The sequence below is a fragment of the Bison bison genome, unplaced genomic scaffold (genome assembly GCF_000754665.1).
Source record: "Bison bison bison isolate TAMUID 2011002044 unplaced genomic scaffold, Bison_UMD1.0 scf7180017864304, whole genome shotgun sequence".
NCBI lineage: Eukaryota > Metazoa > Chordata > Mammalia > Artiodactyla > Bovidae > Bison > Bison bison.
The window spans coordinates 497,283-513,567 of NW_011494876.1; the positions used below are offsets into that span (position 1 = coordinate 497,283).

At 37.8% G+C, this 16,285-nt stretch overlaps 1 protein-coding gene across 5 annotated transcripts in view; it reads right to left on the reverse strand.

Annotated features, from left to right (window-relative positions):
- SLC25A26 (solute carrier family 25 (S-adenosylmethionine carrier), member 26) overlaps nucleotides 1-16,285 on the reverse strand; it is a 147,660-nt gene that overhangs the window by 99,802 nt on the left and 31,573 nt on the right. For 4 of the 5 annotated variants that reach the window (XM_010851505.1, XM_010851506.1, XM_010851509.1 and 1 more), the window contains one exon: nucleotides 15,637-15,684. The exons of the other annotated variant lie outside the window; for it this stretch is intronic. In XM_010851505.1, coding sequence (XP_010849807.1) covers nucleotides 15,637-15,684 — 48 coding nt within the window. The remainder of the gene's footprint in view (nucleotides 1-15,636; nucleotides 15,685-16,285) is intronic. 5 annotated transcript variants of the gene reach the window in all.

Sequence of the window (16,285 nt, forward strand, 5' to 3'; positions counted from 1 at the left end):
CTAAAACCTACTTACTCACAACCCCAAAAGAGAAAAGAAAATATAAACATTGATATGAAAAGAGCATAAGAGTTCAAGTAATTCAGAGCCCAACTCAGCCCTCTGTTAACTGTATTCTTTTATGCAGATCAAGTTACTGACACAACTGAATGTCAGCCTCCCACTGGTATTAAATAGGCAACTATCTGTTAGCTCATAACATGGTTTACAAGAGACAAACATTACAGAATGGCTCGGAATCATGACTACACATGTAGTGGGGGAACAGGGGTACACAATTTTCAAGTATTTGGTTGACATTTATGACTCTTTGTACGATTACTTTATAAAGATAAAACGAAAAGCATGTGAAAAGTAATCTGGCAAAGCAGCAGAGGTTGGCTAAATTCAATCTATTTCCTCCTTCAAACACAGAAAAATAAAGTGATGAGAACATACTCAGAGGTTAATATGTGCCAGATCCTTTCTCTTCACTTAATCAAAACTAGTCCAAAACTTAATGACTAAGATGTGTTAGCTACACCATTTTTTGAGACTCTTAAGGAGGAAGAAGGAACCTTTGTAAACAGTTGTGTGAACCAACAGATAAATCAGCAGAGAGTGTAACTTTCACAAGATCTTGGTTGCTCAACATAAGACAAATCACTGTCACCTTTACACATAGATACGATTGATATCTTCTAAAATAATACCGGACAAAAGACATACTTAACATACATACTTAATTTACCCACTGAAGAAAGTGGTAAAATCCCAAAGTGATTTTTAACTTGGTTATCACTCTATTTCCCAAAACAGAAATATGGAATATGATGCTTAATAGAAACCAATGCAATACTGTAAAGCAATTATCCTTCAATTAAAAATAAATTTAATTATAAAAAAAGAAATATGGAACAATTCACAGATAAACAACAGAAAAAGTCATCACATGTAGATCAAGATAAAGGGGCGCTTAGGACTTCCCCAGTGGTCCAGTGGCTAAGACTCCTGGCTCCCAATGCAGGGGACCAGGATTTGATCCCTGGTCGGGGAGCTAGATCCCACATAACACAACTAAGAGCCAGCACAAATAATTTTTTTTTAAAGATATGGGGAAGCTTTATTAGAAAATTTGGTATCAGTTTATAAGATTCCTAGACACAAATTTTATCATTTATTTTCCAAATATAATTAGGATACATACTGAACTGATAAGATCAACATGCTTCTCCAAGAATCATAACTTACTAACATGATTCCTTTCTCTTAAGAAAAAAACAACCTAACACAGTTGAGGCCAAAGAATCATTATAAATGATTATTATCAAGTGTCATTAGAAAGAACCTTAATAAGTTATATTAGGAACCAGAGAAAGATAATTACCTGGACCCACGAAAAAAAAAATCAGGATAAAATAAAGGCTTACAAACAGAGCAGACATATCCTTATATTTATTACACCTTCCAATGTTTTTGTTAGAAGAAGACAGTAAAGAACCAGAGGTGTGGGACTGCCTGAGGAAGAGCAGTGGTCAAACCCAAGCAGTCTGGCTACAAAGCCTGTGGTCTGAACCACTGTACTGACACCTCCAGGCAACAGTGAATCCAGCTAAGGAAGGCAGTGAGAAGTCCAGACACAGTGGATTCAAGTGGGAAATGGGAAGATTCCAAGATTCCCAAGAGAAGAAAAAAAACAAAACCACAAAAACAACATGGTTTTGAGGCTGTGACAAATCTCTGAAAAGGGCAAACCCCTCCCATAAGGCAATTAGAAACTCCAAGGGAAAAAAAAATTTTTAAGTTCATGATTCAGCAAATTACAATATGGTACAAACTTTAGCAAGTGATAGAATGCAAGACTATTCGACTGTGATGCTGGAAACATCTCTTTCAGAGTAATGCAGGACCAATACAATAGGAAATCTAATCCTGGCACACTGCATGGCCTAGTGACTATGCCTGACGACTCAGACAATACCAACACTAGTTCACTGACGTTCAACTTTTAGAATCAATCCAGAAAAGCCATGAAAGAAGTGACTGTGGGTGAAGGGCAGGATGAAACTTTCATCTTGGTAACAACCTAGGATCAAAGCACAGGTGACAAGAAGTCATTCCAGAAAGTGGTATCTCAAAGATAAGGAGGATAAGGTGTCAAAAAGGAAGAGCCTCACCTTATAAAAAGAAAGCTACAAGATGCTGGAAGTTTGTCAAATTAAGAAATAATGACTCAAATACATGACCGCGAGTTTCTAAAATAACCAGAGAAAAGAAATTTATGTAACTGGAACACTAGGATAATATAAGATTGAAAATGAAAGTCACTCAGTTGTGTCCGACTCTTTGAGACCCCATGGACTATACATATACAGCCCATGCAATTCTCCAGGCCAGAATACTGGAGTGGGTAGGGGATCTTCCCAACCCAGGAATTGAACTGAGGTCTCCTGCATTGCAGGCGGATTCTTTACCAGCTGAGCTATCAGGGAAGATAAGGATGGGGAGCAGTGTATTACGAGCTCAACTCATCTTCTACTCCAAAGGCTCAGGAGACTATATCTAAACTGACAGATGAAGAAATAGATGATAGTTATTCAGAAACATGGATGTAACAAGAACTGAAAATGCAAACAGATAAAAGCGGATACCTCTAGAGAGTGGGACTAGAATGAAGGAGGGCAGGGCAGAAGACTTGCTTTCCATGTTAAAATCTTCTTCACGTATTATCTGAATTGTTACCAATTATCACTTAGATAAAGAAAAAATTTAAGTTGTAAGTTTAAACTGTCATTATTTTTTTAATTGTCATTATTTTAGAAGATCATTTCAAAAATAAATGATTTCATACAAGGTTTAAATCTAGCTTCTTTCCTTTTCCAGCTTTTTGTTTTATTTTTTAGGCCATGCCATGAAGCATCCAGGACCTTACTTCCCCAAGCAGGGATTGAACCCGGCCCCCCTGCAATGAAAGAATGAAGTCCTAACCACTGGACCACCAAGGAATTCCCAGCTTCTTGTTTTTTAAAAATAATTTATCGACTTTCATAGAAGTTACTCAAATAATACAGGGAGTTAACATACACCCTATGCCTAGCTTCCGAAATAAGAACTTAACCACTGAGTATGATTAGCAAAACCAACTACTGGTAACTGCTGTCGCACGAACATCTAAATTATAGACCTGATTTGAATCGCCCCAGTTCTCCCCCCTGATATCTGCTGCATTTGTTTGTTGTTGTCTCCTTACCCCACTCCTGCGCGTGACAATTCTTTCACCTTTCTTTGTCATGACCTTGACAATTTTGTACACTGTCCCTCAATTTGGGTTTGTCAGATGTTTTCTCCTGATGAGATTGAAATTATGTATTTTGGGGGGGCAGTGCAAAAAGAACAAAGAAGTAATACTGTGTATCATATTTCTTATTACTGGTTATGTCACCCTTCATCACTTGAATAAAGAAGCATCTATAAAGTAATTAGCCTCCAATTAAAATAAAAAATAAATAAATAAGAAGCATCTGCCAGTTCTTCTGAATTTTAAAATTACAGTTGTAATTGAAAAATAGTTTGAAGGAAATACTTTAAGACTGTGATATTCATTTTTGGTAAGTTAAATATACATATTGGCTCTTGTATTTTAAAGATGCATAATGAAGTATGTATAGATTAAATAAGATATTATTATTTAGGAACCTTGGATTAGAAAGTGCTATTATTAAGCTTTGTTTTTCATTTTTAAATTTGAATTGCTTTTTAAAAAGTCCCAATGCAAGAGCGTCACGGCTCAGGTACACTGACCCGTCCGCTGCCACGTTTAGAACACGGACACTGTGCGCCCTCTAGAGTGCACTGTCGTAACACAACTTCTGTATCAACAAACTCAGTTAAAAACAAATTTTTTTTTAAAGCAGAGTATTTTCACAAAGGAAAAGAAATACCCTCTCATCAATTTCTGCTGCTCTACTAGTCAATAAATTATCTGTTAATTATGTGGCTAAGTACCAAAACCATTTTTATGCCAAAGATTATCAACTTTTTCCCATCTACTGGGTTGTTTCTCAGAATATATGCTAAAAGCTCAGGGAACAAAAGAAGACAGAAGGCTAAAAGCAGTCAAAGCATTTTTAAGCAAACTTCACACAGGCCAGAGGAAAGAAGATGTTGAAACCAACATTACTAATTCAGAAGCACTGTTCATTGTGTTTTGCCTATACAGATGGCTCCTTTTCTATCTTTTAGAATCCTATTACCACTTAGGAACTGTGCTCCACTTCAAGTTCACAGATGTGGTTCACGTCTCACGGATATACTACCACTTTATTTTCCCACAATTTACTGAAAAATTCAGAGAGCAATGAATAGGGAATTTATCTGCAAAACATGAGCAGGAAGCAAAGTATAACCAGAAACACAGACTTTGGAAACACACAGGCTGGATCTCTGCTTCCAGACCTGCCATATACCATATATACTAGCTGCATTGCTGAACTTTTCCAAGCCTCAGCCTAATGATCAGTTTTAAAAGGGGGAGAAAAAAAAGTCAATACTTTACAGTTTTATCTAAAGATTAGAAAAATACTGCTGCTGCTAAGTCGTGTCAGTCGTGTCTGACTCTTCGCGACCCCATGGACTGCAGCCTACCAGACTCCTCCGTCCATGGGATTCTCCAGGCAAAAGTACTGGAGTGGGGTGCCATTGACTTCTCCGAGAAAAACACTAGGTTGGCCAAAAAGTTCATTCAGGTTTTTCCATATGATGTAACAGGAAAACCCGAACCAATTTTTTGGACAACACTACACAAGTAAAGTACAAGCCCAGAATTCAAACTGTAACTGTTATCATTGTATGTTCCCAGGGTAATGTGCTATAGACAACAAAACCCACAGGTAAGCATTTCCAATAGTTCTTTTATAGGACTCCCTGTAACCACAATCCTTGATTTACACATAGACATTTGAGATTTTTACCTTCACATTTGGTTTTCTTAATACACAAAGTTTTTCTTAATATCTCTTATAAGACAGTGCTTGTTCAGCCAATAAGACAGTATACAATCCTAAGAATCTCAAGAGTCATTTCTACCCAGTGTTAGCTGTGCGTAAGTTGCACATAGCTGATGAAAGACTTTCTTCATGAATAAATTGCTATTTTCACATGTCATTTCAAAAACAGTTTTACATATATAAAATATTCATAAGACCAACTCTTAACAAGAAATGACAAAATTAAAATAAGGGCTATTTGTAGAAGGCTCAAGAATACCAGGAAATGTGATAAGAAAAGACAAGGAGAAAATTAAACTCACTGGAAGTGCAGAAAGTTCAGACAGCAGAAAATCACTAACTGGTCTGGGAATTAAGTTAGGACTCCATAGTTCTTGCCACATACATCTCAGTCTGGGCATCTGATGGAGATTTTAAATATCTAAGTATTTAAAACTAGTCTACTTCTGAAATGTGTGATTAAGTGCTTGATTTGTATTCACTTAATACTTTTGAGTGTGCTGCATGTCAAGGACTCTTCTAGGTGTTGGACTAATAGTAGGGAAGAAAACATGCAAGAAGCACTTGCCCTCAAAAGAGAGTATATTCCAGTGAAGAGAGGAAGGAAGACAAAAAAAAATTCATAAATAAGAAATGGTACCTGCTAGGGCACCAAGTAACCGGGCAGGGTTTTGGCAGGTGTATGTGAGCTAGCGTGGTCACAGCAGGCCCCTCAGAGAAGGGGCATGTGAAGTAACACCTGAATGGCAAGAACGAATCATGCAAACATATGCAATAATGTGCACTTACAAGCCACTATTTCCCATGAACATCTCTATCAACACAGATTCTCCATTTACGTCCTCTGATTAACTTTTCTTTTAATGTCATGGAGACCTTTAGTCACTGAGAACTTATTTTTCCCAAACTCCTGGCACTAATGTCTACTTAAAGATTTTAAAATGAGAAAAAATAAAAAATACAGAGTATTAAATTTTAAATATATGATTTTCTTCTCCTGAAAAATTTGCCTGTGTATAAAATGCAAAATACATAGCTCACCACAGAGCCTAATGTCACGAGCTTTCAAGTTCTCAGCTTCCTCCCTTATTGAATGCGAGACTCTGGACGAACCACAGCCTTGCTAAGCCTAAGTTTCCACAAAGAATGAATCATGTTTTGGGTCAGTGTGAGGGTATGCGAGGGCATGTTAAGAACGTAGCACAGAAACACTGTAAATACTTGGTAAGTGTTAGCTATTACTTCAAATATCAATATAGGTATTCTGAGATCTTAACTTTAAAATAAAAAATGTATGAAAAATAAGTAATTTTGAAGTTAAGTCCATCTCCAGATTAAAGATTACAGACTGACAAATGATTTTAGAAGAACAGCTTCCACACTATGCTCACAAAAACAAAGGTGACAGAAAAAAAGAAAAAGAACAAATATCAAAATTTACAAAGCAGAATTAAATGTCCAAAAATCTGCAGTCCAGACGTGATCTGAATGTGAACAACAGGATCCCCAGTTGAAGTCACGGGTACGTGAGACTTTCCTTTCTGAAGCAACTGAGTCTGAACTACAATAGAGAGAATAGAGCAGATGTTGTAGGCTGGTGACTCAGTATCTGTAATCCCAACACCCTCTGTGCCTGCCTTTACCTACCACACCGAAAAACCACAATGTATACAAACATCTCAATGCCCATGCAACTCAGGAGAGCTTTAGACACCTGGCCCAAGAAACCTTTTGTCTTCTAAGTAAACAGAGTGACAGATAACGCCTCCTGCCCTGCCCACTTCATGCTTGGACAAGGGCCACGGGCCCAAAAGTGCAGCAGCCATTCTGTAATCATGAGTAATTCTGCCAGAGTATTAGGGTTCCCCAGGCAGAAAGAAAAGAGCCCGGTTCCTAGATGCCCATCATTTAACTAGTACACCAGCGTTAGAGGGACCATCTCCAGATTTCTTGTTACAGAGTAAGAGAAAAAAAATAAATTTTTTTAAGGACAACCATATTTTAGTTCAGCCACTGTAGTCAGATCCTCTGTTCTTTACAATCTGCCATCTAAATTAATACAAATGTGAAGAGATAGGATATTTCACATGAGATGGAAAAAAAACACAAACACCCTAGACACAGCTATTTCAATATTATGGTATATAATGCTAACATTTAAAAAGAAGAAATAGTTTCCACCTTTAAAAAGAAGAGAGAGTTTCCACCTTTATTCAACAGCTTTTCTTACATTTCCACTGAAGATTCATGCTATTAATTTACTTCTCCGGAAGCTTCACAGACATGAACGGGTATCCATTCTAGACAACACGGCCACCATGCAACAATGGAATATGTAGCCTTTTCAGAACTGTACAGTGCAAATGAAATTTGTCCTAAGAACGAGAAAAGTAAATAGCAGCTGGTTTCATGTAAACAAAACATGAGAAAATATGCACTGAGGGGCTAAAGTAATCTTTCTACATTAAGATAATTTTACAAAATTGTTCTTTCTAAAACTGTTTGTTTATTTAAGAGATGATGAAAAACTGTAGGCTGAAATCCATATTTGAGGAGTAACAAGTTTACTCTCTGGATTAAAGAATGAAGTATTGTTCATTCCTCATAGACCATCTCTACGGTAAAGTTATAATAAAGTAAATGCAATTAGGTGACTCATTTTATAAACCGCTTGTGATTAAAGGCAATATTTCATTTTCATTTGTTTAATATTCCCATTAATAAGAATGTCTCATTACACATTTACTGAAAGCCTGAACAATAAAACAATGGACAGATTCCAAGAGCAAACGGACTTTTTTTTTCTTTTCCCATGAAGCTAACATTATGGAATTTTAACAGATGTTCTATTTGGTCATAGTTAATAAAATGAATTATGTAGGATTAAAACAAGGTTCAATATGTTTGCATTGGATTTTAACTGGAAAACAATTTCACATTAAAAGTTCAGGGGAAAAAAAAGTTTGGAAAGATTTACAATCACTTTTTCCCCTTTAAAGTAAATTACTAAAGATGTAGGGGAAAGGGGGGGAATTAATTACTCTTCTAATGAAACCAGCTTTATAAAAACTATTTTTTCAAGGTTTAAGAAGACAGAAATCTCAGAAAAGGATATACTCTTTGGTATTTCATCACCTCTCTAATGCAAACATCTTCTTCTGTAGTGTGTCAAAGGCTGAGCCCCCACCCAGCGTAACTCCAAGTCCCCTTAGAGTTCCCCCAGCATTCTGAAACGGTCACGGTGTCTAACAGCATCTGAACAAAACACAATCAAACTTAAAGGAATGAAAAAAGCAACAAATAATTACTGAGCACTGACTTTGTGGCAGGTGTTACCCCCAGAGCCTGTGCATAATACAAAGAGGTAAAAATCCCACTGCTATCTCCATGTGGATCTTATAGACTGCATGGGAGGACTAGGCATAAGTACATATAGCCAGACATAACTGAAGCAAACCAAAAGAGAAAGGAAGAGGTAAAGCCGAGGAAACAATTACACACACACACACACACACACACACACACAGCCTTGACAGAAGGAGCAAAGTTCTCATCAGAGAATACTTTCTTTCTCTTCTTACTATCACGAAGGCAGGAAATAGTACACAGATTTAAGAATGGTAAATAACAATTCTAGCCAGAGTTGCTTGAAAACATTTTTCAACAGAAATCATTCAACTATTTTTTTTTTTTTTTTTCATTACAGCTGCTTTATTCCTTGACTAGCATTTAGCCCTTAGTGTGTCTTCTTGTTTTTAACTCTTTGCTCTTTGCAAATACATAAAAAAGATATTTTTTTAAAAATCATCTTGGACAAGATTAATTTTTCTTAAAACACAAAAAATGGGTTTAATTAAAGTTTTATTATAAAAGAAGGAAGATGCCATAAGGAATTTTTTTCCTTATCCTATAAACAAATTCCAACGCCTTCATAATTTGCTTCCTGCAGACCTAGCGTACTGCTTTCAACACTTTGGATCTGGACTCACAGTGGGAAATATACTTTCTACTTTACTCTGTTCACAACTAGAACTGAACTTTTATGAAATCATGCTGTTTTTTGCTCTTTGTGATATTATTCTGATATTTTTCTATTCCATCCCATTCTAGGCTACTTTTTTTTCTTAATTTTCAAATGCTGGTAACAACCTGCAGTTTGAAAAATCCTGCCCAGTAGAACCTTATCTTTACCTTGACATCTGCTAAATTGAATATTTAAGTCACCAAGCCTATCTCAATACAGTCTCTCAGTTCAGTTCAGTTGCTCAGTCGTGTCCGACTCTTCGCGACCCCATGAATCGCAGCACGCCAGGCCTCCCTGTCCATCACCAACTCCCGGAGTTCACTCAGACTCATGTCCATCGAGTCAGTGATGCCATCCAGCCATTCAACTATTGTAATCTTCGAAAGAAGGCCTTCCTCTTAGTTGGTAAGCTTATTTGGAGAAAAAATTCCAGTAAATTATCAACATGACCTAAAAAAGAATAACTATGAAAAATTTTCCAACCCATTTACATTAGTAATTTTGCTCAGTTCAACCATCAACTAGAGTAACTGTACATTACTATAACCAATATGTTGTTCTTCCTACAGAAGTAGCCAGCAAACACAAAATCAATTGCAGGTTGCAATTTGTTAACTGAATAAACAACTTCATTCTACAAGACATTTGGATAAAACACTCTCCAATTGGGAGCTGAGAAGCTCTTTGAGCAGTAACAGTTAGTGAGTCTCTGGTTCAAACACAACTAGTGTGTATTCATCATCATGAGACGGCATTCACATGTTTACATGCAGACAGAACAAGGCTGCACCCCTGTTCAAGAACCTCACAGCCTAGAGGCAGCTTGCTTCATCTCTGGTCTTAGCAGACCATACTGCTGTAATACCTCCTTCATGAGACTGCAGCAAGAACAATCAACATGAGGTTCCAAATACACACAGACAAAGCTGAGCTCAGAGAGGTAAAGTTGCTTGCCAAGGGCAAACAGCTGGTGAGATACAGTGGCATTCCTCACTGAGATGTCATTTCCTGTCAAAAGCCCTTTCAGTTACCAAGAATACTATTAATCATAGTTAATATATCCTGAATATATCCTAAGCCTCAGGACTTTACTTTCATCACCAATCACATCCACACCTGGGTGTTGTTTTTGCTTTGGCTCCATCTGTTCATTCTTTTTGGAGTTATTTCTCTACTGATCTCCCGTAGCATATTGGGCACCTACCGACGTGGGGAGATCATCTGTCAGTTTCCTATCTTTTTGCCTTTTCACACTGTTCATGGAGTTCTCAGACAAGAATACTGAAGTGGTTTTCCATTTCCTTCTCCAGTGGACCACGTTTTGTCAGAACTCTCCACCATCACCTGTCCGTCTTGGGTTGTCCTACATGGCATGGCTCATAGTTTCACTGAGTTAGACAAGGCTGTGGTCCATGTGATCAGATTGGTTAGTTTTCTGTGACTGGTTTTCAGTCTGTCTGCCCTCTGATGGAGAAGGGTAAGAGGCTTATGGAAGCTTCCTGATGCAAGACACTGACTGAGGGGAAAACTCGGTTTAGTTCTGATGGGCGGGGCCATGATCCGTTGGATCATCGAAAAAACAAGAGTTCCAAAAAAAACATCTACTTCTACTTTATTGACTACGCCAAAGTGTTTGACTGTGTGGATCACAACAAACTGTGGACAGTTCTTCACAAGATGGGAATACCAGACCACCTGACCTGTCTCCTGAGAAATCTGTATGCAGGTCACGAAGCAACAGTTAGAACTGGACATGGAACAACAGACTGTTTCCAAATTGGGAAAGGAGTACGTCAAGGCTGTATATTGTCACCATGCTTAGTAAACTTACATGCCGAGTACATCATGAGAAATGCTGGACTGGAAGAAGCACAAGCTGGAATCAAGATTGCAGGGAGAAATATCAATAACCTCAGATATGCAGATGCACCACCCTTATGGCAGAAAGTGAAGAGGAACTAAAAAGCCTCTTGATGAAAGTGCAAGTGGAGAGTGAAAAAGCTGGCTTAAAGCTCAACATTCAGAAAACGAAGATCATGGCATCTGGTCCCATCACTTCATGGCAAATCCATGGGGAAACAATGGAAACAGTGAGAGATTTTATGTTTTGGGACTCCAAAATCACTGCATATGGTGACCGCAGCCATGAAATTAAAAGACGCTTACTCCTTGGAAGAAAAGTTATGAGCAACCTAGACAGCATATTAAAAAGCAGAGACATTATTCTGCCAACAAAGGTCCATCTAGTCAAGGCTATGGTTTTTCCAGTATGCACGGATGTCAGAGTTGGACCATAAAGAAAGCTGAGCGCCGAAGAATTGATGCTTTTGAACTGTGGTGTTGGAGAAGACTCTTGAGAGTCCCTTGGACTGCAAGGAGATCCAACCAGTCCATCCTAGGGGAAATCAGTCCTGGGTGTTCATTGGAAAGACTGATGTTGAAGCTGAAATGCCAATACTTTGGCCACCTGATGCGAAGAACTGACTCATGGGAAAAGACCCTGATGCTGGGAAAGAACGAAGGCGGGACAAGGGGATGACAGAGGATGAGATGGTTGGATGGCATCACCGACTCAATGGACATGAGTTTGAGTAAACTCCGGGCGTTGGTGATGGACAGGGAGGCCTGGCGTGCTGCGATTCACGGGGTTGCAAAGAGTCGGACACGACTGAGTGACTGAACTGAACTGACTGACCCAGAAGTTGTATGGAGAGCAGCCTCTCGACCTTGGATGTGAATTAGAAAGGAATTTCTGTAGCAAAAGAAAACAGGCAAGTCATTTCCAGTAAGTTAAACTCAACAAATGGGTTTTCTTCACACATTCTACTCCTTTTTAAAGGTGCCTGCTGTGTGTGTTGGGCACCACGCAGAACACTTCTGCCCTAAAGGATTCACATTCTTGTGGGGAAGCCAGTTAGGGGCAGCCACTTTACAGTTGGGGCTTCCCTGTTGACTCAGATGGTAGAGAATCAGCCTGTAGTGCAGGAGACAAAGATTGATCCCTGAGTTGGGAAGATCCCCTAGAGAAAGGAACAGCAACCCACTCCAGTATTCTTGCCTGGAGAATCCCATGGACAGAGGAGCCTGGCGAGCTACAGTCCATGGGGTCTCACGGAGTCGGACACAACTGAAGCGGCTAACACTTTTACACTTCTCACCAATGGTACTAGCAATTTCAGAGGTGAGAAGTGATCTCACTGTAATTTTAAGTGAGACTGGGCATATGAATATGTATCTGAGAGTGAGTTTATTCCTTTACTGTGAGCTGATGGTTTCAATTATATTGAGGTTCTCGTGTGAATTAAATGAAGAGATCCACATGAAGCGCCTCCTATAGACCCTGATGCTTAGTTCATGTACGCACATCCATACATGACTACTAGAAAACCCATAGCTTTGACTAGACAGACCTTTGCTGGCCAAGTAATGTCTCTGCTTTTTATTTATTTATTTTTTTAACTTTTATTTTTAAACTTTACAATATTGTATTAGTTTTGCCAAATATCGAAATGAATCTGCCACAGGTATACCCGCGTTCCCCATCCTGAACCCTCCTCCCTCCCCTACCCTCCCTCTGGGTTGTCCCAGTGCACCAGCCCCAAGCATCCAGTACCGTGCATTGAACATGGACTGGCGACTCGTTTCATACATGATATTATACATGTTTCAATGCTATTCTCCCAAATCTCCCCACCCTCTCCCTCTCCCACAGAGTCCATAAGACTAATCTATACATCGGTGTCTCTTTTGCTGTCTCGTACACAGGGTTATTGTTACCATCTTTCTAAATTCCATATATATGTGTTAGTATACTGTATTGGTGTTTAATATGCTGTGTCTACGTCAATGGACACTCTGAAACCAGCCTGGCTACAGAGGCTGCTGTGACTTTACTCCCCATTTCCATGTTACTGAAATAACCAATGCTTGGCCACATTTAATCTGGCCTAGATCATGAGGAATATGAATACTGAAAGGGTGAGATAAAGAGTATAATTGGTTGACCTTGCTTAGACTCTGTCTAAAATTCACAGTAACTAAAATAATTTAGGAGAACATAAGGGATAAGCATGCAATCTCCACAAACATCAAACCATGTGACAGCATTCACAAAATCTAAAGAACACACATAATCTATCTTATAAGGCATGGATTCAAACTTCAATTTCATTCTAATAGGCAACTGTGAGGGAGATAAAGCTATTTCAAACAAAAACCGCACACAGAATAAATGTATAAGCTTCCTCGTGATTCTAACTAAGGCTTCAATGTATTTTCTTATTGAAACAATCAAACAAGCTCTTGGTGAAAAGATCTTATACTGATGTCAGAACAATGTAAAAACTGAAACTATTTATAATGCAAAAATTTTGTTTAAAGAAGATACATCACTTCTTATTTTTCTCATTTTGAGAAGAAGCTATGTTTCATCTGGCAATAACTCCTCTCTCTTTCTCTCTGAGAATCTGTACAAAAGCAATATCTCAACTAAAATCAATTCTGAAAGATCTTTTATTAAAATGCATAATGCAGAAGACCCCAATTATATTTTCAGTACACCACTGCCATTTTGAGTAAACAAAGTCATCTCAGCAGGGTCACACTTTTAGCAAGAACTGCAGCCTAGAAATTAATTACTAGCGTGACGTACGTCAAAACAAATTTTTAAAAGAACAGAATGCAGTTGTAACCATGTTTTACCTATTTGTTTGTATGCACAATGAGTATTCTCTGGCATGTAAACATTCATTCATTCGGCATCTCACAGAAAAATAAAAAAGAGATTTATTGCCCACCTCTCTTTCCTGCACCCAGGTGAAACCTGAGTAAATAACAAGTGCTTAGTGAGTCAGAAAATAAGGACAGAATGCAGATGGTTATTTTGAAAGGCAGAAGTCATCTTCACACAAATAGCTTAATTTTGAAACATTCAGTCTGCCTTCAAAAGAAGTTTTTCAAAGATATACATCAACACCACCACCGCACTAAAGGTTATTACTTCACAGAAATCAAAGCTTCAAATAACACGTAACAGTGCTGCTGTTTCATAAAGAAGATTGTAATCTATACTAACAACAAACAAATAAGACAAAATAAAAAACTACCTGGGAACAAAATTCAGATTCCAAAGAATTTCAATTTTCTGCTAATTATAACAATATGTATTTAAATTAAACACATTTCTATAAATGAGAACATTTTAGCATCCAAGGGAAATCCAAACAGAAAACAAGGATTCAAGGAGAGGTACGCGAATTCTCTTTTGCATTTTAGTAGAAAATTATGTTCTAATCCTTTTCCCAATGTATACCTATATCAAATCATCACACTATATACTTCAAATGTCTCATAATTTCATTTGTCAATTATACCTCAAAAAAAAAAAAGTGTACGATTTAAACTCATAAAAAAAAAAAAAAAAGAAACCAACTTATGTCTCAAACTAAACAAAGACTTCTCTTATATTCCATATGCCACCTTATCTATAGGTCAACTTTTAAACCTCAAAATAGCCTCTTCTGGGAGGGAATATATAGAGTTATGACTGATTTGCATTGTATGGCAAAGGCCAATACAACACTGTAGAGCAATTATCCTTCCATCTTAAAAAAATCATATAAAAAAAAGTAAAACAAAAACCAAAAAAAAAAGTTGCCTCTAGTATGTGAATGAAAAATTAAAACATGTTTTCTGCAGTAATATACACACTAAAATACTTTGATTTTTTCAATCAAAGAAAAAAAGACACTGACCACATATTGAACCTCAGAATTTCGAAGCTAGAAGGCTTGCTCCAAGGCACACTGCACTGAGAATCTTGGGCCGGCCAGCACGCCAGGCCAGAATGAACTTTCTAATACATCGTGTTTTGTCATCAGGAAGATAGGAGCTAACTGTACAATTTTTCATATAAAAACAGGCTTTTGAGACCCTTGTCTCCCAGAGTGCTTCATTCATGACCATTTTCTCTCTCATTTTGTGTATTACAGTAATTAACTTGACATCTTACCCTTAGTAGCTGTTTCTTACTGTGTCAGCTGTGGTGGCCATGTAGCCACCTTAGATAAACACAAAGCTATAGGATGGGTCATTCTGACCATTGGGGTTGCTCTTTCAGCAGGACCAACTCATTCTACCCAGTCATCAGATTTAAGAACCAAGATAACAGTGGACTTCCCTGTGGTCCAGTGGTTAAGAATCCACCTGCCAATGGAGGGAACACAGGTTTGATCCCTGGTCCAGGAAGTTTTCACATGCCATGGGGCAATTAAGACCATGTGCTGCAACTACTGAAGCCCAAACGCTAGGGAGCCCGTGTGCCCTAGTGGGCTCCATTCTTTCATCAACAGAGGCCACCACAGCATGAAGCCCTGCTCAACCACTAGTCCCAGCTCATCACAAATAGAGAAAGCCCACACGCAAACAGCCAGACCAGTCAAAAAAAAAAAAAAAATACACTGGTTTTTTAATCCCATGCCTTAAAAATTAAGCTAACAACAAAAAAAAAGACTACACAGTGATGGATAATTTCCCTTTGTAATTTTTTAAACCAGTCTCTACAAATAAACTTATTGAACAAAGCGTATCATTCTCTCATACTTCAATATTAGAAATTTAGCTAGTTACCTCTCTTAAAACAGTGCTTTTGTAGCCTCGATATAATCCTTGGATGCCCTGAAACAAATAAAAAGCCAAGAGCTCAGAAAGTCAGAATAGCAGAGACTTCTAAACAACAGTCTGCATAAAGCAGATTAACCTTTTCTAAAGTTTGAGTTTTAAGTTATTCAGTATGACAATCCTCCAAGAGGTTAAAGGTGCTAAACCGGCCTAAGGTACACAAAGCTCAGGTTAGCTTCCTTTCAAATGAGAACATCATTTGTAATAAAATAACAAAGCTGACTACAATTCAACTAAGCTTTACTAGTTTTCAACATTTCGTCTCTTGGGAAAAAAAATACTTGAGATGCTTTAAACAAACGTATTTTCAAAAGCAAATGCACACAGAATGCTATCCTTTCATATAAAAACAAAATTATATTTATATTTTGTATTTTCAATCATCAGACATGATAAATTCATAAATAATCTCTCAAAAGTGATAAATACCTCTGGACAAGCCTTGATCTATTTAACTACCCACATGATTCAACAGGAACCCTTCCCTGGACTGATCTCATTCACACGATTAAATACTCAATGTCTCCTCATCGAGGTGACAGAGGGATCGTTAAAAATAACTCTCCTAAAACCTGGACTCAATGAAATTTTCATGAGA